At 42.3% G+C, this 27,159-nt stretch overlaps 1 protein-coding gene across 1 annotated transcript in view; it reads right to left on the reverse strand.

Annotated features, from left to right (window-relative positions):
• The window catches only part of APAF1 (apoptotic peptidase activating factor 1), an 83,733-nt gene that overhangs the window by 44,037 nt on the left and 12,537 nt on the right, over nucleotides 1–27,159 (reverse strand). Inside the window, exons 4-13 of the mRNA XM_044280632.1 lie at nucleotides 25,928–26,125; nucleotides 22,804–22,987; nucleotides 17,491–17,603; nucleotides 15,489–15,620; nucleotides 13,556–13,794; nucleotides 12,268–12,435; nucleotides 12,053–12,184; nucleotides 7,197–7,310; nucleotides 6,798–6,982; nucleotides 5,274–5,400 (exon numbers count right to left, since the gene is read on the reverse strand). Of these exons, the coding sequence (XP_044136567.1) occupies nucleotides 5,274–5,400; nucleotides 6,798–6,982; nucleotides 7,197–7,310; nucleotides 12,053–12,184; nucleotides 12,268–12,435; nucleotides 13,556–13,794; nucleotides 15,489–15,620; nucleotides 17,491–17,603; nucleotides 22,804–22,987; nucleotides 25,928–26,125 (1,592 nt within the window). The remainder of the gene's footprint in view (nucleotides 1–5,273; nucleotides 5,401–6,797; nucleotides 6,983–7,196; nucleotides 7,311–12,052; nucleotides 12,185–12,267; nucleotides 12,436–13,555; nucleotides 13,795–15,488; nucleotides 15,621–17,490; nucleotides 17,604–22,803; nucleotides 22,988–25,927; nucleotides 26,126–27,159) is intronic.

Below are 27,159 nucleotides of genomic sequence, written 5' to 3' on the forward strand. Positions count from 1 at the left end.
TTATAAATATATTCCCAAATACCTTTCATTATTTATAATGGCTCGTTTTGTCTAGGGAGCAATAATCAGGAAAAACAAAATGGCCACTGTCCTATTAGTAGACACAGAACCGGTCCTAATCACACAGCAGGACACGTTACTTCACAACACTAAGCTAAAGAGCTGCCTCATCCTCCTCTCTACTCTACTTGTCAGGGATTATGATCCTGAATACATGACAGTTTGAGGAGATGACAGTTTGATTGGTACGATTTTGGGGCACATATGACTTTTTGATCTCTTGGTATTACACTTTTTGTGTTGTAAGGTGATAAAAAATGGCTTTTTGGCATGGTTTTTAATTCTTTTTTTTTTTTTACGGCATTCACCAGACGGGTTAGCTCATGTGATATTTTTATACAGCAGGTTGTTATGGACGCGGCGATACCTAATATGTCTGTTTTTTTTTTTTTATATATATATTTTAGTTTTACACAATAAGAGCATTTTTAAAAAAAAATAAATAAAAATCAGGTATTAGTGTCTCCATTTTCTGAAAGCCATATCTTTTTTATTTTTGGGGGCGATTGTCTTATGTAGGGGATAATTTTTTGCGGGATGAGATGACGGTTTGATTGGTACTATTTTGGGGTACATATTTTGATCACTTTTTATACCATTTTGTGGGAAGTGCGGTGGGCAAAATTGCAATTCCATCATAGTTTTTCCTTTTTTTTTTATGGTGATTTTTATCGTAATCCTTTTACATGTAGGAAGAAGTTATATTTTTCTTTTTTACACTTTTTGACTCAGACCCACTTGGTTCTTGAAGATCCAGTGGGTCTGATGCCTCTACAATATACTGCAGGACTGCGGACCCATTCACTGCAATGGGGCGCAGTCCGTGTGCTGTCCGCATCCGTTGCTCCGTTCCGAGACCCCGCCCAAAAAATATAGCATGTCCTATTCTTGTGCGGACAAAAATAGGCATGTCTACAATGAGCAGCCCGTTTTGTAAATTGCGGAAGGCACACGGGCGGCTTCCGTTTTTTGCGGAGACAAGGTTTGCGGACCTCAAAAAACGGCACGGTCGCGTGCATGAGGCCTAAGCCTGATCAGGCTCAGCTATACCATGGCAATCTGGATGCCTGTGAAGGCGTTCAGTTGCCATGGTAACCATCGAGATGCTGCCATAGCAGCGCAGCGGCCCGATGGTGGAGGGAGCTCCCTCCCTAAGTTTACCCTTCGAGCATCGGGCTGATGCCACAGCAGAGCAGCAGCCCGATGGTTATCCCCTGCATGCAGCGGTCCCTTAGAATCACGATATGGAAGGGGTTAAACGACAGACATTGTTGTTGGCAGCTAACACTCTGCCCCGCTGCCGCTCTGCAAACCTTGACTTGGGAAGGGGGAGGGGGGGGGGGGGCTTATTGCCTCGCCGGTCATCCTGAAGGAAAGGGGGTGGGGGGGCTTGATGTCTCGCCGGCCATCCAGAGAAAGGGGGGGGGGGCCTGGAAGGGGTTATGTCTGCAGTTTGAAGCAGACTGTCACATTATCTACTCTGTCAGGTGAGCATTGTGAAAAATAAAAACTGTGCCAGAACAGCCATTTTTGGGTTACCTTGCCTCATAAAAAAAGAGTATATATATATATATATATATATATATATATATATATATATATATATATATATATATATATATATATATATATATATATATATATATATATCCACTTCCCATCTGGGCCATTTGCCCCCTTCCTGACCAGGCCTAATTTTGCAAAACTGACATATCTCACTTTATGTGGTAATAACTTTGGAACACCTTTATTTATCCAAGTCAGGCCCCATGCACACGGCCGTTGTTCACGGCCGTGTGCGGGCCGTGGAACCGCGGCCTGGATCCCTCCTGAGAGCAGGAGCGCACGGCGTCACTGGTTGCTATGACGCCGTGCGCTCCCTGCTGCCGCCGCAATACAGTAATACACTGGTATGATCTATACCAGTGTATTACTGTACTGTGCCGGCAGCAGGGAGCGCACGGCGTCATAGCAACCAGTGACGCCGTGCGCTCCTGCTCTCAGGAGGGATCCAGGCCGCGGTTCCACGGCCCGCACACGGCAGTGAACAACGGCCGTGTGCATGGGGCCTCATTCAGAGATTGTACTTCATGATAGTCATAAATTTGAGTCAAAATATTTCACCTTTATTTATGAAAAAATCCCAAATTTACCCAAAAATTTGAAACATTCGCAATTTTCAAAATATCAATTTCTCTGCTTTTAAAACAGAAAGTGATACCTCATAAAATATTTATTACTTAACATTCCCCATATGTCTACTTTATGATGGCATCATTTTGGAAATGTCATTTTATTTTTTTAGGACGTTAGAAGGCTTAGAAGTTTAGAAGAAATTCTTCACATTTTTAAGAAAATTGCCAAAACACACTTTTTAAGGACCAGTTCAGGTCTGAAGTCACTTTGTGGGGCCTACATAGTGGATACCCCCATAAATGACCCCATTGTAGAAACTACACCCCTCAAGGTATTCAAAACCGATTTTACAAACTTTGTTAACCCTTTAGGCGTTCCACAAGAATTAAAGGAAAATGGAGATCAAATTTTTTAATTTCACTTTTTGGCAGATTTTCCATTTTAATCAAATTTTTTCTTCAACACATCGATGGTTAACAGCCAAACAAAACTCAATATTTATTACCCAGATTCTGCGGTTTACAGAAACACCCCACATGTGGTCATAAACTGCTGTATGGGCACACGGCAGGGCGCAGAAGAAAAGGAACTCCACATGGTTTTTAGATGCCATGTCCCATTTGAAGCCCCCTGATGCACCCTTACAGTAGAAACACCCAAGAAGTGACCCCATTTTGGAAACTAGGGGATAAGGTGCCATTTTTATTAGTACTATTTTTGGGTACATATGATTTTTTGATCATTCATTATAACACTTTATGGGGCAAGGTGACCAAAAAATTGGTTGTTTTAGCACAGTTTCTATTTATTTATTTTTACAGCGTTCACCTGAGGGGTTCAGTCAAGTGACATTTTTATAGAGCAGATTGTTACGGACGTGGCGATACCTAATATGTATACTTTTTCTCATTTATTAAAGTTTTACACAATAATAGCATTTTTGAAACAAAAAAATTATGTTTTAATGTGTCCATGTTCTGAGAGCTATAGTTTTTTTTATTTTTTGAGAGATTTTCTTATGTAGGGGCTCATTTTTTGCGGGATGAGGTGACTGTTTTATTGGTACCATTTTGTGGGACATACGCGTTTTTGATCACTTGGTGTTGCACCTTTTGTGATGTAAGGTGACAAAAATTGCTTGTTTTGACACCGTTTTTTTTTTTGTTTTTTTTTTACGGTGTTCACCCGAGGGGTTAGCTCATGTGATATTTTTATAGAGCTGGTTTTTACGGACGCGGCAATACCAAATATGTCTATTTTCTTTTTTTTTTATTCCTTACTTGGGGACTTTTTTTTTTTTTTTTACATGCAAAACTTTTTTTATTTAATTTTTTCAACCCTTTATTTTTTATTTTACACTTTTCGTCCCCCATAAAGGTCATACAAGACCTCTGGAGGACATTTACTTCACTTTTTTTTTTTCACTGTTGATTTCTCCTGTAACTGGGGCTGACATAGTAGCCCCAGTTACAGGAGAAATGCACCCCCCAGAGAGGCTGTACAGCGCTGTACAGCCTCAGTGCAGGGCTGATCGAGGTCTGTGAAAGACCTCACACAGCTCCTGCACTCTCCGGGTACAGGAAGCGAATAGCGCTTCCTTCTCTGCATACACAGCGCTCGGTGAGCGCTGTGTATGCAGCGATCCAGAAGGCAGGGACACCTGGGCACTGTCCCTGCCTTCTCTCTGGGTTGCCCTGCTGTCACTGACAGCGGGCAACCCGATCAGCAGCTGCACGATTAGCGTGCAGCTGCAGTTTCTGAACGGACGTTTTAAAACGTCCATTCAGAAATAGAGATCCACCCATAGGACGTTTATATCCTATGGGCGGACGGAAAGTGGATATACACATACATACATACATACACACACAGTGGATATAAAAAGTCTACACACCCCTGTTAAAATGTCAGGTTTCTGTGCTGTAAAAAAGTGAGACAAAGATAAATCATTTCAGAACAAGATCCGTTCCGCGGCCCTGCAAAAAAGATACAGAATGTCCTATTCTTGTCCGCAATCGCGGACAAGAATAGGCATTTCTATCATAGGGCTGGCTACATTCACACGGCCGGTATCCGTGTTTTGCTGATCCGCAATTTGCGGACCGCAAAACACATACGGTCGTGTCAAAGTAGCCTAAGGGTGTGCACACTTATGCAACCATGTTATTTTATTTTTATATTTTTTCTTCCCTATACCTAAAAGATTAAAGTTTGCTTTTTAATTGAGTGGTACAGTTTATAGGTCACATTAAGGCCTCATGTACACGACCGTTCCGTTTTTTGCGGTCCACAAACCTCGGAGCCGGAAAAACTGAATCCGCCCTTGTGCCTTCCGCAATTTGCGGAACGGATGCTGGCAATATAAATTCCTATTCTTGTCCGCAAAGCGCGGACAAGAACAGGACATGTTATAGATTTTTAGCGGGGCTGCGGAACAGAGCAACGGATGCCTATTTTGCGGCACCATAGAAGTGAATGGGTCCGCATCCGAGCCGCCAAAAAGGCGGCTCAGATGCGGACCCAAACAATGGTCGTGTGCATGAGGCCTAGAGGTGTAAAAAGTTCTGAAATGATTTATCAGTGTCTCATTGTTTTTACATCACAGAAACCTGACATTTTTACAGGGGTGTGTAGACTTTTTATATCCACTGTGTGTGTAAACATATTTATAATACATACACACACACACATACATACATACATACACACACACATTCACACACACAATGCACAACTACCTCTAGCAAAAGATTTATATACTGCAGGAATAACCCTAATATATATATGTTATATATAACAATGGCAGCACATCAGGCCAAATATAAACATGGAGGTGCAGGCCAATGGATCTGGCAACAAATCCAGGACAATATAAGAATTTTAAAAAATTTCAGCATTCTCACAAAAAATGAGTGAAAAGAAAAACACTTTATTCATTTCTAATTACTTCACTCAAAAACCTAAATTAATCAACCTCCTAAAGAATGCTAGTACCATGAAAAACGAAGAGGCCTTTAACACATACAAATAATAAAGATAGCAGACCAATTATTCTGCTCTTCAATTTGTGGCGTTACCTGTAAGGTTCTATCAGCTCCACAGGAGGCAATCCTCTGTCCATCCCGAGAAAAGCAGGCATGGTACACTGCCTCTGTGTGAGGACGCACTGCTAGGCTGGCCAGGTTCTTCATACTTTGCTTGTTTCTACAAGTCAGTTAAAAATAGATGACACATTAAACAAACTATTTTTCTTTTGACTTCATAGAATCTTTGTATCATTTGACTTTGCTCCATTTATTGAACGATTACAGCACAATAGAATGAAATATTGCATTTGATCAAATGATACAAACTAAGATGAAAATCACCGAGAGCATCTACTTTATAATACTGTACCCGGTGTATGACCTCCCATAGAGGCAGGGCATGAAATTATGGGGCACATGGAGGTAAAGGCCCTCTCAGCGCCGACCTGCAACTGCCATTAAGGGAGGTCACTGCCTGGAGATGATTTATGAAGTTACATAAATGAAAAGTGGGACATTCATTCTAATATATGTGCAGTAGGAGCCCCTGACTCCTTTATGTATAATAATTTTTAATAACACATTTACTACAGTAAAACATCATGCTTTTCAATATATTCATCATTACCATGTAGTATTTTTTTTTTTAAGCCAACTCCACCCAAAATAAACTCTAGCCCTGGAGAAGCCTAATCAAACTTTTGCCATGCTCCCCATGACGTCTGTGATGACCATTAAAGGGGTTGTCCAGTTTCCCATATTGATGACCTATCCTCAGGATAGGTCATCAATATAAGACAGGCAGATCTGACTCCTATCACCCCACCAATCAGCTGTGTTAATGGGGTTGTCCGGGTTCAGAGCTGAACCCGGACATACCCATATTTTCACCCAGGCAGCCCCCCCTGAGGCTAACATCGGAGCATCTCATGCTCCGATGTGCTCCCTTACCCTGCGCTAAGTCGCGCAGGGCACGGGCTCTTTTGTTTATAACACACTGCCGGTGACGTCACCGGCTCTGATGGGCGGGCTTTTTACTGGCTAGGGAAGCACTAAATCCCACCCATCAGTGCCGGTGACATCACCGGGCTTCCTGGCAGCCCCACAGAGAGCCCGGTACATCACCGGATCTCCCAAAAATGCCTTTGCCCTGTGCGATTTAGCGCAGGGCAAAGGAGAGCATCGGAGCATGAACTGCTCCGATGCTCAAGTCAGGGGGGCTGCCGGGGTGAAAATGGGGATATGTCCGGGTTCAACTCTGAACCTGGACAACCCCTTTAAGAGACTGCAGCTCTCATAGGAGCACTGCCATTGACATTGCAGCGGCCATGCAGTGTAACTACTGCTGCTCCTTCCCACTGAAAAACCGGACCACCCCTTTAAATACCTGCTAAGAGAATAAATAGCCCAAAAACCATAACTAGAACTTAGTAGTAGTAACTAGTGTCCATGACAAGCATCAACACAGGTCAAAGTCATCATGTGGTCATTATTATACATAGAGACATGCAGGAATCAGCTACATTTATCTCTACTGAGATTTCATTGCTATGTTCAGGTCAATTTATTACTCACATCCAGTTGACATAGAGTGCTCCTTGCTGAAGTTCTTCTTTGACATGTTGAATAGCATGTTTATACACTGCAGACTCATTTGGCTGAGAAAGCCCCAACTGGACCATGTTTATATGAGAATTCTGCCCCAGGAGATGACCGTTTACAGACAAAAACTCCTGAAAATCTTCACGTGCTTTGCTGTCCTGTAAGTGTTCCCATAAAAACAGAGGATCAATTTAAGAAACCACCAAATTAAGATTTTGGCCCGAGTTAAAATAAAAGCCTACCGGTTATCTAGATTTTGATTTAAGTTCTGGATGTAGCTGGTAACACCATTGACATGTAGCCCACAATGCTATATCAGGTTTTTGTAACGCTTTAGGTACGGCTACCCTTCCAATACATGAAAGGAATTACCTGTTTATCGAGAATGTCCCTGTAAAGCACAAACTCATGAATGAGGTGAGCAGGCCCAAATAATCTCGTCTTCGATTTTAACCAATCAAATGAAAACAGCAGGGAGCAAAGTTCCTGTAGAGTGATGACAAAACAAATTATCACCAGATGCAGAAAATATACACTCAAAAAGTTATTTTTACCCCAAAACAACTTTGTTAGCAATGTGTAGTGTGCAGATGTAAACTAGCACTTCCATTAAACAAAGGCAGCATACTCCTAAAGTCACTACCCTAATCTCATAGAATCTGAAATAGTGTTAACCCCTTAAGGACACAGCCCTATTTCACCTTAAGGACTTGGCCATTTTTTGCAAATCTGACCAGTGTCACTTTAAGTGGTGATAACTTTAAAACGCTTTGACTTATCCAAGCCATTCTGAGATTGTTTTTTTTCGTCACATATTGTACTTCATGACACTGGTAAAATGAAGTCAAAAAAATTATTTTTTTTGCATAAAAAAAATACCTAATTTACCAAAAATTTGGAAAAATTTGCAAATTTCAAAGTTTCAATTTCTCTACTTCTGTAATACATAGTAATACCCCCAAAAATTGTGATGACTTTACATTCCCCATATGTCTACTTCATGTTTGAATTATTTTGGGAATGATATTTTATTTTTTGGGGCTGTTACAAGGCTTAGAAGTTTAGAAGCAAATCTTGAAATTTTTCAGAAATTTACAAAAACCCAATTTTTAGGGACCAGTTCAGGTCTGAAGTCACTTTGCGAGGCTTACATAATAGAAACCACCCAAAAATGACTCCATCTAAGAAACTACACCCCTCAAGGTATTCAAAACTGATTTTACATACGTTGTTAACCCTTTAGGTGTTGCACAAGAGTTATTGGCAAATGGGGATGAAATTTGAGAATTTAATTTTTTTGTCTAATTTTTCATTTTAACCCATTTTTTCCACTAACAAAGCAAGGGTTAACAGCCAAACAAGACTGTATCTTTATTGCCCTGACTCTGCCGTTTACAGAAACACCCCATATGTGGCCGTAAACTACTGTACGGCCACACAGCGGGGCGTAGAGTGAAAGGTGTGCTGTTTGGTTTTTGGAAGCCAGGTTTTGCTGGCCTTTTTTTTGACACAATGTCCCATTTGAAGCCCCCCTGATGCACCCCTAGAGTAGAAACTCCATAAAAGTTACCCCATCTAAGAAACTATACCCCTCAAGGTATTCAAAACTGATTTTACAAAAACTTTGTTAACCCTTTAGGTGTTGCACAAGATTTAATGGAAAATAGAGATACAATTTCAAAATTTCACTTTTTTGGCAGATTTTCCATATATTTTTTTTTTCAAGTAACAAAGCAAGGGTTAACAGCCAAACAAAACGCAATATTTATGGCCCTGATTCTATAGTTTACAGAAACACCTCATATGTGGTCATAAACTGCTGTAAGGGCACACGGCAGGGCGCAGAAGGAAAGGAATGCCATACGGTTTTTGGAAGGCAGATTTTGCTGGACTGTTTTTTTTGACACCATGTCCCATTTGAAGCCCCCCTGATGCACCCCTAGAGTAGAAACTCCAAAAAAGTGACCCCATTTTAGAAACTACGGGATAGGGTGGCAGTTTTGTTGGTACTAGTTTAGGGTACATATGATTTTCGGTTGCTCTATATTACACTTTTTGTGCATCAAGGTAACAAGAAATAGCTTTTTTGGCACCGTTTTTTTTTTTTGTTATTTACAACATTCATCTGAAAGGTTAGATCATGTGGTAATGTTATAGAGCATGTTGTCATTGACGCGGCGATACCTAATATGTATACAATTTTTTTTATTTATGTAAGTTTTACACAATGATTTCTTTTTTAAAACAAAAAAAGTTTTAGTGTCTCCATAGCCTAAGAGCCATAGTTTTTTTTAGTTTTTAGGCGATTATCTTAAGTAGGGTCTCCTTTTTTTGCGGGATGAGATGGCTGTTTTATTGGCACTATTTTGGGGTGCATATGACTTTTTGATCGCTTGCTATTGCACTTTTTGTGACGTAAGATGACAGAAAATGGCTTTTTTTAAACCGTTTTTATTTATATTTTTTTACGGTGGTCACCTGAGGGGTTAACTCATGTGATATTTTTATAGAGCCGGTCGATACGGACACGGCGATACCTAATATGTATACTTTTTTTTATTTATGTACGTTTTACACAATGATTTCATTTTTGAAACAAAAAAAAAAAATCATGTTTTAGTGTTTCCATAGTCTAAGAGCCATAGTTTTTTCAGTTTTTGGGCGATTATCTTGGGTAGGGTCTCATTTTTTGCGGGATGAGATGACGGTTTGATTGGCACTATTTTGGCGTACATGCTTTTTTTGATCACTTTTATTCCCTTTTTTGGGAAGCAAGGTGGGCAAAATTTCAATTTTCTCATAGTTTTTATTTTTTTATTTTTATGGCGTTCACCGTGCGGGGAAAGTAACATGACCGTTTTATAGATCAGGTCGTTACGGATGCGGCGATACCAAACATGTGTAGGGAATTTTATTTTTTTCATTTTTAATCAGTGATAAATGTGTTTTTTGATTTTTACTTTTTTTTTTTGACCCAGACCCACTTGGTTCTTGAAGATCCAGTAGGTCTGATGTCTGTATAATACAGTACAGTACAATATATATTGTACTGTACTGTATTTTACTTACACTTTGTCTGAACAGATCTATGCCTTTAGCATAGATCTGTTCAGCACCATGGACAGCAGGACGCCTGAGAAGGCGTCCTGTTGCCATGGGAACCTTCCCCGCCTGCCAAGTTGTGGCCACAACTTCGCAGACGGGGAAGGGTAAGGACTGGGGCTCCCTCCCTCTGTCACCCCATCCTGTCGGGGGGCTGCAAAGGCACAGCAGCCCCCCGATGGGAGAGGGAGGGAGCCGCATCTTACTGTTAACTCTTTCCATACAGCGGTCCGTACGGACCGCTGTATGGAAAGGGTTAAACGGCTGACATCCATTCACAGATGTCAGCCGTTTATACCAGGGTGTCAGCAATGTGCTGACACCCTGGTATAACCACTAGAAGCCAACAATTATTCAGCGGGAGGCAGGCGGGGGATCGCGATCCCGCACCGCCCGCAACACCCCCCCTGCACCTCCCACCGGGCTAAAATCATTCAGAGGTGCGGGGGGGGGGGGTGATAACTATATATTTTCAGCACACTAAAGTTTCTGATCGCCGCGGTCCCTCAGAAACTGCAGAAAAAAATCGCAACAAACCGCAGGTCTGAATTGACCTGCGGTTTGCTGCGATCGCCGATACGGGGGAGTCATATGACCCCCCCCAGCGTTGTGACAGGATGCCGGCTGAATGATTTCAGCCGGCATCCTGTGCGGATTAACCCCTGGGGCGCCACTATCTAACTTTAAACTCATGACGTACCGGTACGTCATGGGTCCTTAAGGACTCGGGACCCATGCTGTACCGATACGTCATGGGTCCCTAAGGGGTTAAAAGGGCATCTGTCAGCAGATTTGTGCCTATGAAACTGGCTGACCTGTTACATGTGCACTTGGCAGCTGAAGACATCTGTGTTGGTCCCATGTTCATATGTGCCCGCATTGCTGAGAAAATAGAAGCTTTAATATATGCACACCTCTAGGAGCAATAAGCTCAGCTCTCTCTGCAATGGCAATGCCCCCATTGCTCCTAGACATGGGGAGAAAACGGAAGCGTTGTGCAGCAGTTTTGAGAACCTGTGGCGGATCTCAAAACCATACAGCAAAATGCACATGTGAAAGTAGCCTAGTAGCGGCAGTCTCCTCCTCTAGCGAGCAGGCGATTGTCAGGAGGGACCGCTTCCCTCCTGACAATCGTCTGCTCTGTCTGCCAGTATAATAGCGCCCTTATTCATGCTCTCCCCGCCCATTTGCTGATGATTGGAAGTTCTCTTCCAGGGAGAAAAGTAAGAAGACTGTTAATCATCAGCAGATGGACGAGGAGAGCAGGAGATTAGGAATAACCATGAATCTTCTTAGGTTAATCTGACTCTTTTCCAGGCCCGGGCTGCAATGGTTATGATGCTGGTTCTCAGCAACCACTTACTTTTAGCTGATGAGTGACACACCGCTGAAATCAGCATTTCTGTCACTATTTTATACTACTCTGAGTACAGTCAGCATAAAGTTGATGACAGGTTCCCTTTTAAAGGACTTGTCCCACAAGTAATCATTACATTTCTCTCTTAGATCTAACATGTAAGCAGATTAAAGGGGTGTTTCCATTTTTAAAACAGGAACCCTTAAACATGCTCCTGTGTGTAGGTACTGTTATATAGTTGTCGTGGCATCCCATACAATGTCCACCTCGTGTCAGAGCTAGTGGTCACACATGCTCAGTTCACAAGCTGAGTTCATGGTCCTTTTCCTCTTGTACATGGGCAGCAAGCTGATTCCTGCGTATGTGCAGACTAGAAGTGGCTTCTCACTAGCACTGGACACATTAAGCGGACTACATGCTCCGAGAGGGAATGCAAGGAACACGTTTGTAACAGCAATATCTGCACAAGGGAACAAGTTTTTAAATGAAATTTTTATTTAGATTAAATATTCCTGTTGAAATTGTGAGATATTTGGTGTGATCTAAGAAAGTAAATCAATACTTATTCTTGGGACAACCCCTTTATCTTAGAGAGCCTTCCAGCCTGTAGTGTGGATACCATAGTACAGAAACATTTGTGTGCATGTGAGCCCCTTTGGTCATTTAGACAACCATGTGGGAGACCCCATTAAACCACAAGCACATCATTCTCACAGTATGCACATACAGTATGTTCAGTTAAGTAGCAAGCTCATGCAAATCTACCTACTTGGTGCATGTTGGCCTGTGCCATATGGTACGCTAGATAATGGTACCAGTATGTATAATCCTCTTGGTCCACGGTAGGTAGTCCGTGTAAGTAGCGCTTGCGATACTGACTGACAAGCTTGGCGTGAAGAGCCTGAAACAGTAACAAGCACAGTTACACACTGTCTTTAGTGGTTTATATAGCTTTCCATACTATATACATATATGAGTTCATACAGGCAGTTGTGCACGGTTTCGCTCTGTCAGAAAATCCAGTTGGAGATCATGCAAATAATACAGAAATGACTTTCCATTGCGATCACAGTACAACAGTGACTTGTTGACAAACTCCTGAAGCATGTCCTCCACGTCCTCGCTCTCCATGTCCCATAGGATACACAGAACCTAAAGAAAGGTATGGGAGGTTAGCATTTGTATCTCATAACATTGGCTACACTTAAACAGTACCTGTACTTTAGATAAACTTTTGATATGTCAGAGTGATACATCAAACAGGGAGAAAGAGGGACATAACACAACGCTGTCTCTCCATGCTGCAGGAGAGGGACAGGAGACAGGCTCATAGACTTTCTATTTAACCTATCTTCAGCAGTGAGGAGGGACAGCGCTTGGAACCCCACCGATCAAAACCTTTGATGTGTCACTAGTCACTAAGACATAAATCAAACGTTTGTTATAAGTCCAGGTATACATTAATGTTCCCAAAGACAAAGCAGATGTAAAGGGCTTATTAATGCATGACTGTATTGAGCATGATGTAAGCAGAGTTAAGGGGTACTTCCATGGTATATCCCTATTATATGGGTCCAGCCAGGTGGCCAGGAGCGTCACCATGGAGGGAAAAAAACAGCTCTGCAGCCCTTTCATTCTCAGGATCGGTGGGGTGCTGGAGGTGGACAGGATCATAAAGCGATAGCATACCCTATCGATATATTATCACTTTTTAAAATGGTGCCTCTTTAATAGCCCATTACAGATTTCCCTATTTAATGGCAAGTATAAAAATGACACAAACTGTGACAGACAAACCCTTTAGTCTACTTTCACACTGGCGTTTTGGTTTTCATTTGTGAGATCCGTTCAGGGCATTCTGAATGGATAAGGATCCGCTCAGAATGCATCAGTTTGCCTCCATTCATTCACAATTCCTCTCTGGAGGCAGACACCAAAATGCTGCTTGCAGCGCTATGGTGTCCGCCTGATGACACAGAGGCAAACTGATCCGTCCTAACACAATGTAAGTCAATGGGGACGGATCCGTTTTCACTGACACAATGCAAAACGGATCCGCCCCCCATTGATTTTCAATGGTCTTTAAGACTGATCCGTTTTGGCAATGATAAAGATAATACAAACGGATCCGTTCTGAATGGATGCATGCGGTTGTATTATCAGTGCGGATCCGTCTGTTCAAATCCATGACGGATCCGCAACAAACGCAAGTGTATAAGTAGCCTTACACTGGCAGTGACTAGAAGGAGTTCTTTCCATTTGCTGCATTCACCTTAGTTGGCACTTTCACATCCTTTTCTATAACGGAGAAATCATTGTAGTATTCCTTTACATCGTCTTTTAGCCTATCCACACTCATAGACATGGCTTCATCCAGTGCTTCATAATCGTACGATGAGGATTTTCTTATTCTCTTGAACTGTTTCCTCTGTAGCTGTTTGAGGTAGAAAGCCCAGCGGCTGGGGAATTCTCGTAACAGTGCGCCAATTAATGACACTACGAGAGGCGAGCCTGAAAAAAATGACATGAATTATAAAAACATAATTCACAATTAAGGCCACCAGCTGAAATCATTCCAGCGCATTACAAGTCAGACACCGTGTCATTCAATGATGTGTGCACAAAGTAACTGTACTAACTATAAAATGAGAAACTATTTTTTCTGTTGCCCGTTTTATAGTTAAAGGGATTGCCTGACAAAAGACACGTATAGCCTGTCCATAGGGTAGGTGATAAATGTATGATTGCTGGGTCCCCCAAGGTCCATTGGGGGCAATGCAAACATTCAAGTGCTGTATTCAGCTGTCTCCATCAGGCGCACGCACTTTGAGTGGAACTTCAGTGTGACTGCATGACCACCGCTTTCTTACAATTCATCATTGCCTGTCACAGGTTAAGAGGAAGGGAAAACACCAAATACACCCCACAACGAAAAGACAACAATCTATGCCTCAAAAGCTAAGGAAGAGGGATGGTGACCTCCTAGTAATGCCTAGGCTTTTCCCTAACTCCTGCCAGTATGAGCAGATCCTGATGGTGGAAACACTCATACACCGGATACCTAAAGCCCTGCTAAAACTGACGAGCCCTAGAATAGGTAGCAGGGGATGAGACAGCAAGTTCCTTACAGAATGAAGGAACTTGCATCTCCCTGAGGCCTAGAAACAACACACACCAGATAATAAGAAACAGCGAAGGAAAAAAGTACTTGGCTTAGAGATGTATGGAGAAGCAGGAGATCCAAGATAAACCAGCACTAGCAACTCCAAGCAGAAACTATCAACTGCATGGTCAGCAGTGTGAGGCGGATCTAAATAGAGCCCCATGACTGATAACAAGCAGAACCTGAGGAGAGGTGAGATCCTGCCAAACAACAACATACATAGAGGAAAACAGAGAGACCTGTCAGATAGCCTCACGTGCAGCAAGTCTATCTGATCTTCTCACCTCTCTCACAGGAGGGACCGTGACATTGCCATTTTGCAGTGAGGAGAAACAGGAGTTAATAATCCCTCTTCTAGTGATCGTTGGATCCTTTGGGTGATAAATGTCATTTGTGGAGCATCCCAAAATCAATTACAGATGTAAATGTGTGTACAAAAAAGAGAAAAAAAAGTCACTCACCTCTTGACAGCGGCTCAATACCTGTGCCAGCAGTCCCGTCCCCGCTTCGTTCAGTCCCTTGTAGACATCTGTGGTCACATGCACCTCTCATACACGCCATTCAGTGATTACATGTCACCAAGAGCACATGACCACCGAGCCTGTGCAACCTCATCCACTTGAGGCTAGTGAATGGCTGCAGTGGTGTACATGACCATGGACAGGAAGTCACATATCTCGCACACAGAGAACCAAAGCAGCGGAGATGGAACCCTCAGGACTGGAACCAAACTGCTGTCAAGGAGGGAGTGGCTTTTTTCTTTATTGGACACACATACCCATCGGTAATTTTGGGTTGGGGGTTAGTCAACCTCTCTAGTAGCATTAACCTCCACTGACTGGGCTAAATTGATAAATTTGTACATCAGGAAAAGGGCCTTCTTGACCATATTAACCACTCCGAGCTCAGTTCATATGTTCTAACCTGCATTAGGAAACCAATTCAATGCTATGAGCCAGTTCTCCTCTGAAAGTTTGGCAACAGGACCCTAAACTATCCATTTACCCAAAAAATAAATAAATGATATAAGCCAGGACTCTACCTTTTGACTCTTGTATGATATTATGCGCCTCTTCTGGCAGCTTTTCGACTTTCGTGTCCACATAAAGAGAGAGAATTTCTAAGCCCTTCTGGTGTTCTAGTTCACTGTCCACATGGACAAACAGCTTCATCCCTTTGTACAGAAAGATGGAGGAAGTAAAGTGCATGAAAGGCAAAACTGTATTTGAAGATTGTATGATTCACTTTCTGATCGAAAAGGTTTACCTTGTATAGGCTGCTAATAATTACCAAAAAACTCCTATTTCAGTCAGTCCCACAGACATGAATGGGGCAGTGGTCACACATGTGCACCACTACTCTATTCACACAAGGGACTCGAGGGCCAGTGTTGGGACCTGCCATGATCATGTGGAAAGATGATGAATATTTTTATTGATGCGTTCTTACAGTGATCCTGCCCCTATTTATGACTATTGGCAGAATCCATGGGGAATAACCATGATTGCAGTCTTCCATAGAAGATCTGTATAAGACCTCATGCACACAAACGTATTTTGTTTTCATGTCCGTTCTGTTTTTTTTGCGGATTGGATGATGACCTATTCATTTCAATGGGTTCGCAAAAAAATGTAGACAGCACACCGTGTGCTATCCGCATCTGTATGTCCGTTCTGTAGCCCCGCAAAAAAAATAAAAAATAACATGTCCTATTTTTGCAGGCAAGGATAGGCATTGTTACAATGGATCCACAAAAAAATGGATGCCATCCGTTTTTTTTGTTGCAGATCTGCAATTTTCGGACCACAAAACACATACGGTCGTGTGCATGTAGCCTAAGGACTCATGCACACGACCGTATCTATTTTCCGGTCCACAAAAAAACGGATCCGCAAAAAATATGGATGACATCTGTGTGCATTCCTTATTTTGCTGAAACGGAACAGCTGGCCCCTAATAGAACAATACTGTCCTTGTCCGTAATGCGGACAATAATAGGACATGTTCTATTTCTTTGCAGAACGGAAATACGGACATACGGAAACGGAATGCACACGGAGTACATTCCGTTTTTTTTTTGCGGACCCATTGAAATGAATGGTTCTATATACGGTCCGTTGCCGTATTGCGGCCCGCATACGGCAGGTCCGCAATACACAGGGCAACTGCCGTGTGCATTCCGCATCAGGTATGCGGACCCATTCACTTGAATGGGTCTGCAAATCCAGAGATGTGGTACTGAACTGAACCCTACGGAAGCATTATGGAGTGCTTTTGTGGGTTCCGTGCCTCCGCACCACAAAAAGATAGAGCAAGTTCTATCTTTTTGCGGAACGGACGGATTGCGGACCCATTCAAGTGAATGGGTCTGCGATCCGCATGTGGCTGCCCCGCGGTCGGTGCCCATGCATTGCGGACCACAATTTGCGGTCCACAGCACGGGCAGCACACGGTCGTGTGAACAAGCCCTAAGGCTGGCCATACACATTGGATAGCTGTCCGCAAAATGCCCGTTTTGCTAACAACTCCTCCATACACATGCGCATTCGACCTAGCATGCATGCGTTCTGAATGGGAAGACGTGAGAAACCATTGCCAGACACCTCTGGCAGCACTTATCTCCCAGACTCTTACAGCCTAATCCTTATCTCCCTGGACATCTGCTGTCAGGGCAGAGTAGGGAGGCCTCCATACACAATAAATGGTCAACCGTCCTGCCACCTTTATTTATGTGTATTCCCATCTGGGACAGCATAACCACAGATACTGTATCTCGAGACAGGAGGAGGTCCCAGAGGTGGCATATCATATAATTCATGGCATATCCATAAATGTCACCAATGGGACCAATCCCAGCATGACTGGCACATTTTTACATGTGTTTCTAAAGCACTTTTTGCAATGCAAATTGGTGTGACTTCCTGCTGTGGTCACATCTATAAAACACAGAAACACCATAATTTTTGCCTACAGATGTAGCATTCAGAAAAAATATAACAAAATAGTGACAATCTGAAATTTGACATTTTTTGCAGCAGACTTACCGGACACGGTGTCAATCACACTTCTGTCTCTACTTGTTATGAGAACACGGCACTGGATGTCAAATGCCTTCAACACCCAGGAATCCCAAACGTCATCCAAAATTAGGAGGCACCTAAAATAATAATGTTAATCTTAAACTGGAATAACATTGTGCAAAATAACAATAGAATATATTGTATATTGCCTTTTTTACTGTTCATCAATACAGACTAGTAAAGCATGGGTGCAGGGGGACACTGCGCATATATACAGTAGGTGAAAGGGTGACCCAAGACAAATGAGTAATTGGACATTATATACATTCAAAGCGAACAAGCAGCAGTGGAAAACAAAATGTTCTGTAGTAGGCCCAGCTCTTTTCACTCTTTAATTAAAGGGGTTGTGCACTGTAATGTTATTGATGACATTTCCTCAGGACAGGTCATCAATATTAGATTGTGGGGTCTAACATCTGGCACTCCACTGATCAGCTGTTCCCTACAGCCATTTAATGTGTGGGCAACAAAAATATTCCTGCACATTTTGGCACATCATTTAACATTAAAGGGTTTTCCGGATGATGACCATCAAAATGAGACTGGTGTGGGGTCCAACACCGGCACCCCCACTGAACAACGGCAGCTGCAGAGAAGATCAGTGTACAGAGCTGTGGTCTTCCTGCTCCATACACTACTTACCTCCTGGAACCTGTGGCTACTGCAAACAGCTGATTAGTGAGGGTGACGGGATGAGAATTTATGGCTTTGCCATCAATATGCTGGTCCACCGGTTTAAATTTACATTTCCATGTAACTGACTGTAGTGTCAACTTGTTGGGGGGGAGGGGGGGGGGGCTAAAAATATTTCAAGTATTCTGCATCATTTTGTCATTTTTCATAATCAGGGAAAATGGACACTTTAGTTTCAGCTCTATCCACAAAATGGAAGAGAAAAAAAGTTCAGTCTCCAGAGGCGACAAGGCTTCTTTACTCTGTGGAAAAGTCTACCTCCGGATGTGGCAACAGCAGGATTAGTGGGCGGTTTTAAAAATTCTTAGAACTAAATAACATTAATGCTACCTAAATGTGTAGAAGTCTGGTTCTCCCCTAAAATTCCCATCACCGCCTGTCCCTTGTTGGAACTTGATGGTCTTTTTTGAACCGTACTAAATATCTACGGTATGTAACTATGGCTTTCGAGCAGTTACAGGCCTTATACAATATTCCACAATCTGTTTTTTACAGATTCCTTCAACTACGTCATGCACTCACTACACAATTCCCAGTGCCTCGTCTCCCATTTTCTTGTTCTACCCATTTAACGCATAAAGTTGTACATGTACGGCATTATGCGCAGGGAACTGAGTACAGTTGTCACGATACCAAAATTTTGATACCAAGAAAAAGTATTGCGGTACTCAATATCATTCAAAACGCAAAAAAAAAAACAACACATAAAAATTACCCACACATTAACCCCTTCTACCCCGGACCAGTTTTCACTTTCCTGCCCAGGCCATTTGCAAATCTGGGTGTGTGTCACTTTATGTGGTAATACCTTTGGAACACTTATTTATTCAAGTTATTAAGAGATTGTACTTCATGACAGTCATAAATTTGATTGAGTCAATATATTTCACTTTTATTTATGAAAAAATCCCAATTTTAGCCAAAATTTTAAAAAAAATTCTCTATTTTAAAAATTTCCATTTCTCTGCTTTTAAAACAGAAAGTGATACCTCATAAAATATTTATTACTTAACATTCCCCATAAGTCTACTTTATGTTGGCATCATTTTGTAAGTGTCATTTTATTTTTTGGGGATGTTAGAAGGCTTAGAATTTTAGAAGGAATTCTAAAAAGTTTTAAGATTTCCAAAACCCGCTTGCATAATAGAAACCCCCCATAAATGCCCCCATTGTAGAAAGTACACTTGGTTAACACTAAAGGTGTTCCACAAGAATTAAAGGAAAATGGAGATTACATTTCTAAATTTCACTTTTTTGGCAGATTTGCCATTTTAATCCATTTTTTTCTTTAACAAATAGACGGTTAACAGTCAAACAAAACTAAACATTTATTACCCTGATTCTGAGGTTTACAGAAACACCATACATGTGGTCGTAAACTGATGATGTAAGGGCACATGGCAGGGCGCAGAAGGAAAGGAATGCCGCATGGTTTTTGGAAGGCAGATTTTGCGGTACTGGTTTTTATACACCATGTCCCATTTAAAGCCCCCCTGATGCCCCCCTACAGTAGAAACTCCCAAAAGTGACCCCATTTTGGAATCTGGGGGATAAGGTGACAGTTTTATTGGTACTATTTTGGGGTACATATGATTTTTAATCACTCTATATTACGTTTTGGCACCATTTTTATTTTTTAGAACGTTCATCTGACAGGTTAGATCATGCGCTTTTTTATAGAGCAGGTTGTTACGGACGTGGTGATATCAAATATGTCTACTTTCTTTGTTTGTTTCAGTTTTACATAATAAAGCATTTTTGGGGGGAAAAAAATAGTTTTTGTGTCTATATTTTCCGAATGCCATATTTATTAATTTTTTTTCAGCGAATTTTGTGCAGGGGCTAATTTTTTTGCAGGCAGAGTTGATGTTTTTATTGGTACCATTTTTGGGCACATATAATTTTTTGATCATTCATTATTACACATTATGGGGCAAGGTGACCAAGCAATTGGTTGTTTTGGCACAGTTTTTATTTATTTTTACAGCGTTCACCTGAGGGGCTAGTTCACGTGATATTTTTATAGAGCAGATCATTATGGTCGTGGCAATCCCTAATATGTATACTTTTTCTTATTTATTTAAGTTTTACACAATAATAGCAATAAAAAATAAAAAAAAAATAAAAATGTTTTAGTGTCTCCATGTTCGTTTGTTTTTTGACCAATTGTCTTAGGCAGGGGCTCATTTTTTGTGAGATGAGATGATGGTTTGATTGGTACTTTTTTGGGGGGCATACGCCTTTTTGATCGCTTGGTGTTGCAATTTTTGTGATCAAAGGTGACAAAAAAAATGGCTTTTTTGGCACAGTTTTTTTTTTTTACTGTGTTCACCTGAGGGGTTTAGTCATGTGATATTTTTAAAGAGCTGGTTGTTACGGACGTGGCGATACCTAATATGTATACTTTTTTTTATTTATTTCACTTCAACACAGTATTTGCATTTTTGAAACAGTGTCTTAATGTTCTGAGAGCTATAGTTTTTTTTCATTTTTTGGGCGACTGTCTTAAGTAGGGGCTCTTTTTTTGCTGAATGGTGACTGTATTATTGGTACCATTTTGTGGGGCATACGCCTTTTTGATTGCTTGGTTTTGCACTTTTTGTGATGTAAGGTGACAAAAATAGCTTCTTTTTTTTTTTTAAACAGTTTTTATTTTATTTCTCTTACGGTGTTTACCAGACGGGAGGGGGAGATATATTTATAGAGCCGGTCGTTTGTTTTGTTTTTTAATATAAAATCAGTGGAAAGGGGCGTTATTTTCTTTTTTTTACTTGAAATGTTTTTTTTTATTAAAAACTTTTTTTACTTTTTTTTTTTACTTTATTTCTGTCACTCTGGGACTTTACTTTTGGGGGTCTGATCCCCTCTGCAATGCATTACAAGACATCTGTATTGTAATGCATTGCCTGTTAGTGCATTACACTGAGTAGTACACTAACAGGTTGCCTAGGAGATCTCACCCATCGGATCCCCACCACAGCAGCGCGGGGACTCGATGGGCTCCCTCACCCGCCTCAAATCCCTTCTATGTCGCGGTCAGCGCTGATCACAGCATAGAAGGGGTTAATCCGCCGGCATTGGCTTGTACAGCCAATGCCGGCGTATACAGCAGGGGCCCGTTTATCGCTTAGTACACGCCCGATCACCATGATGTAATAGTACGTCAAAATGCGGGAACGCACCTGCCGCCATGAAGTACTATTACGTCATATGTCGGGAAGGGGTTAACCTCCTAAGGTTAATGTATATTTTTTTAGGGTTTTTTTGTGCTAAAATATTGATTCCCCTCCTCACATAATGGGCTATATGGGGTTAATGTGCCGTACATGATGGGGTTACTTACTGTTAAAGTGAGGCACATGGTTTTAACAATTTAGACTTCTATGCACCTCACAGTATGGTTGGGAGATATCAAAAATATTCCCACGATAAGGAAATTAAGAAATTTATAGCGATAACGATTAGAGTTGTTGCGATACCAAATTTTATTCGATTTCGATACCATAAAAAAGTATTGCAATACTCGATACCATGCGGAAAAAATAAACCAAAAAAGCCACGTGCATTCTGCATTTTTTTTTAAATGGCGAATCGCTCAGTTTTTATTTTTTTCTGTTCCGGCGTTCACCGGCGTTTTCCGTTTTAATAGTTTGGACTTTTTTGGACTTGGCAATATGTGATATGTTTATTTATTTATTGTTTATATATTTTATATGCAATTTATACTTAATATTTTGATGTTTTGTTTTTTTTTACTTTTATTTTAATAACTATTTCCCCATTTAGGGGCTAGAACCAGGCATTTTTTCCCTTGTCCTATTCACCCTGATAGAGCTCTATTAGGGTGAATAGGACTTCACACTGTCCCTGCTGCTCTGTGCTCTGTGCACACAGCATCAGGGAGCCGACTATTGCAGCTGGGGCTTCAGCAGCGTCCTGGCTGCCATGGTAACCGATCAGAGCCCCAGGATTAGGCTGCATACACACACGACCGTGGTGTGTTTTGCGATCCGCAAATCACGGATGGCATCCGTGCGTGTTCCGCAATTTGCGGAACAGCACGGACAGCTTTCAATATAAATGCCTATTCTTGTCCGCAAAGGACAGCATCTGAAGGGTTTAAAGTCCACAACCGGCATCACTGCCGGTCATGGACATTAGTCCCTGGTGCCTGCTTTTTAAGACAGCAGGCCCCTTGGTGGCTATGGCACCCGTGCCGCACGCGAGCAGGCACCATCTTTAAAGTCCCGGCCAGCGCTGTCGGGAAAGGGTTAAAGAGGTTGTCCAGGATTAAAAAAAGATGGCTGCTTTCTTCCAAAAACAGCCCCACACCTGTCTATAGGTTGTGTCTGGTATTGCAGACCTGCTCCATTGAAGTGAATGGGGCTGGGCTGTCATACTACATGCAAGCTGTAGACAGGTGTGGGGCTGTTTTTGGAGAAAGCAGACATCTTTTTCTAATTCTGGACAACAAAAAACGGTTTAACAAACGGTTATAAAAAATGAAGCAAGTTAAAAGGGGAAATTGAGCAGATTGCACAATTAATATATTCAGTTATGCAGAAAGCAAAAAACTCCAGCTACCTGGGATATGAATGCATTATGAGGCGGCGAAGTCGGTCTCTGGCTTCCTCAACATTCAGAGGAGGTCTCTGGGAATATTTGCAGTCCTGATCCAGACGGGTGCACAGATTCTGCAGCTTCATCAGCAAACCTGCTTTGTCCTGTTTGCCAACAGAAAGCCAGTGGACTCCCCCGGGGAAACAGTCTGGGTGTAAGCACAGGCATGAATCAGTGATACTAGTATAAGGCCCCATGCACACGGCCGTTGTTCACGGCCGTGTGCGGGCCGTGGAACCGCGGCCTGGATCCCTTCCTGTGAGCTGGAGCGCACGGCGTCACTGGTTGCTATGACGCCGTGCGCCCCCTGCTGCCGGCACAGTACAGTAATACACTGGTATAGATCATACCAGTGTAGTACTGTATTGCGGCGGCAGCAGGGAGCGCACGGCGTCATAGCAACCAGTGACGCCGTGCGCTCCAGCTCACAGGAAGGGATCCAGGCCGCGGTTCCACGGCCCGCACACGGCCGTGAACAACGGCCGTGTGCATGGGGCCTAAGGGTTCACTTCTCAACTGTAAAACAGCAATTGCACACAGATCCATGGTCACACTACGCACCATGATTTGCTGCCAAATGTGTGCTGGCAGAAGAGATTCGTACATGTCATGTCATTATGCCAAAAAAAAACTATGTAATTGCTGCAGTACATTTATTGGACATCAACGAAGCATTAGAAAACTTTTGTGTCCATCTCCGCAAGAAACTAGTATATCTTTCTCCCCACTGAACGATATGCAGGGTGCGGCAGCCAACAATTTGGTAGGCCCCCATACTTCTAATAACTGAGCGATCCCCACCTATCAGGCATTTATACTATATTCAGTCAGTGTGACACACACCTGTAAAGAGGATCAGGCTATGAAAATAGTATGGAGACAGGTGCATACCCAGCAACCTGTCCATCACTGCGAGGAGAGCAGGGGAGTGCTTGGTTCATGAATACACCAGACTCAAACTATGGTGGGAATTTGATAGCGTTGCTCCTGAATTTTTAACAAAAAAATAAATAAAAAAGTGCCATACTTGGGCAAAAATTTGCCACCTGGCCGTAGATCCTAGGGAAATTTCCTAGTATGCTGATGCGCAGGGGGCTGCCAGAGTCCTGCTCATGGCCGCTGGCCAGGTACATAACGATCTGCTTTAATTAACGTTGGGAGCCTCAGGTAGTGGCTGCAGGTGCCCTCCTGAATGTATCTGCATCACAATTTTTAGGACTATGGTACAGTTGAATATAGCAGCAGGGCAAGGGAGCGCATAGCTCCCTTCTACGCTGTTCACGCTCATAAGCCACTATATGAAGCAGTCTACAAATGGAACAGGGATGTGGGAATGTCAGGCTGCCAGAGGTCTGTGGCCTGCACCAAAGATGGCGGCATAGACCAAGCCTCAGGTATTTCTTTTTTTTCCTTTCCTTGATCACTTGAGGGGAATATTACTGGGGGCACCATAGAGGTCATTACTAGAGGCATTTTTAATACTGAGGGCACTATAAGGGATTTTACTGGGGGCACTACTGGGGCTACAATAGGGGGGATTATTATTTCTGGAGAAACTATAGTTGTATTATCATTACTGGGGGCATTGCAGGAGGGATTATTGCTACTAGGGCCTCCTAAGGCCGAATGCACACGGCCGTTTTTCACGGCCGTGAGCAGTCCGTGGAACCACGGGCTGGATTCCTGCTGAGAGCAGGAGCGCGCTGCGTCATTGGTTGCTATGACGCCGTGCGCTCCCTGCTGCTGCCACAGTACAGTAATACACTGGTTGTTACGGACGTGGCGATACCTAATATGTATACTTTTTTTATTTATTTCACTTCAACACAGTAATTGCATTTTTGAAACAGTGTCTTAATGTTCTGAGAGCTATAGTTTTTTTTTCATTTTTTGAGCGACTGTCTTATGTAGGGGCTCTTTTTTTGCTGAATGAGGTGACTGTATTATTGGTACCATTTTGGGGGGCATACGCCTTTTTGATCGCTTGGTTTGGCACTTTTTGTGATGTAAGGTGACAAAAATAGCTTTTTTTTTTAAACAATTTTTATTTTATTTCTCTTACGGTGTTTACTAGACGGGGGGGATATATTTATAGAGCCGGTCGACGGACGCGGCGATACCTAATATGTGTTTGTTTTTTAATATAAAATCAGTGGAAAGGGGCGTTTTTTTCTTTTTTTTACTTGAAATGTTTTTTGTTTTTTTTATTAAAAACTTTTTTTACTTTATTTCTGTCACTCTGGGACTTTACTTTTGGGGGTCTGAGCTGAGGACATGGGTTGCTAGATCACCGCTAGCACATCCGCAATACCCAGTCCCCATAACTCTGTGAGCTTTTATTGTGTAAAAAAACAATTTGATACATATGCAAATTAACCTGAGATGAGTCCTGTCCCTGACTCATCTCACATACAGGACTCATCTCAGGTTAATTTGCATATGTATCAAATCGGTTTTTTTTTACACAATAAAAGCACACAGAGCTATGGGGACTGGGTATTGCGGATGTGCTAGCGGCCATCTAGCAACCCATGTCCTCAGCTCTATACACAAAATCCAGGTGACAGGTTCCCTTTAAAAGTGCCAAGAAAAATGTGCAGTAATGGGCCAAGTCTCCACTTGTCAGAAGCTGGCACAAGTCTACATCTTTTTATAGAAGGCACAGATTTCATTTTCTAATTACAGGACAGTCCAAAATGTGTCAAATTTATTAAAAGTCAAGGCCCTTTTAATACATTTTGTGTAATTCACTCCAATTATCGGATTGTTAGACTGGTGTATGGAACACCAGTCTTAATAAGTGTGGGCCTGTGTCTGGGGCATTCTTCAATCACTCCTATTAGCCAAAAGGAGAGCAGACCTGTTGGGGACCCATCTCACGGCCACTGCAAATAGAAAGTGACTGTGCTTACTCAGCTTTTTTTGGAACTCCACTCACAGTGGTCACGATACAAGGCCCCATTCTCCAGGCAGGTGTGAGTCCCAGAGGTGGGAAATTTATGCTCTGCGGATATGCCATAAGAGTCCACATGGAAATACTCCTTTAAGGAGCTTATACTGGTAAATGAGATGAATACTACACTGTTACCTTTAAGAATGCTGTGGTCCCGGAGAGCTTCAGCGGCTAATACTGACTTGCCACAGCCTGCCATGCCATACACTATCACCCAGCCAGACTCATTCTTCAAATGGTACAAGCTGTCCTGGATGCCCTTTACCATCTTCTCCCGAGAGACAAACACAACTGGTCTCTGTGGCACTCCACCTTCACATAAGGCTGTTTTCACTAAAATAAAAAGATCAGATAAAATAGAATAATTAAAATAAGTTTCTTTCTAACAAATCTAAAATGTATATAAGGGTATAAAGTATCAAAGTACCCAGGGGGGGTCATTTATCAAGCTGAAATACGCTTAGGCGTATTTCAGGCGCAGATTGCATCGCAACGATTTGTTGTGCCGTAATCTGCGACTTCTCCCCAGTCATGCCAGGTCTAAAAAAGTGGGTGTGGTGTGGGCAGGAGAAGGGGATGGGGATGGGCCAGTCTCATTTATCATTTTCTACACCTGTTTCAGTCATAGAAAAACGTCTAAATGTAAGCCAACTCAGAAGCTGTCTTACATTTAGAAGCGACGATGGATACACCAAAGTTAAGGAAAGGCCGGCACCTCTACATAACTCCAGCGGATCAACCACAAGCGATGAGACTTTCTTAAGACCGGCGTCTAAAACGCTGGTCTTAATAAATGTGCCCCCTAGTACTTACAATTAGGCTCCATTCACACGTCCGCAAACGGGTCCGCATCCGTTCCGCAATATCGGGAACAGGTGGGGAACAATTCATTATCAATGGGGAAGTAATGGATGCGGAGAGCACACTATGTGCGGCCCCGAACCTCTGGGCTGCAGCTCCGCAAAAAAATAGAACATCCTATTCTTGTCCACAATTGCAGACAAGAATAGGCAGTTCTAGGGGGGGTTCCGGCCGGGTGTATTGCGGATTTGCAATTTGCGGATCCGCAATACACCACGGACATCTAAATGGACCCTCAGCTGCACTTTTTCGTCTTAATTGAGGCATCATAGACTTTCTTTAAAGCATACCTTAACTGGCATATTTTATCAGTTTTCCCTCTACAAACTGCATCTACAGTTCTCATTTGTTGCTGAGCTGGTGAGTGGAGACTAACTGTAATGGGGTATCCTATAGAATATATATATATTACAGAATATGGATTTAGAATGGGATATCACAAAAAGTTCAATGTGTAAGTGTTACACAACTTTTTTCCATAAAGTGCAGGTATAGTATCCATTCAG

This window comes from Bufo gargarizans, chromosome 2 (assembly GCF_014858855.1).
Source record: "Bufo gargarizans isolate SCDJY-AF-19 chromosome 2, ASM1485885v1, whole genome shotgun sequence".
Classification (NCBI taxonomy): Eukaryota; Metazoa; Chordata; class Amphibia; order Anura; family Bufonidae; genus Bufo; species Bufo gargarizans.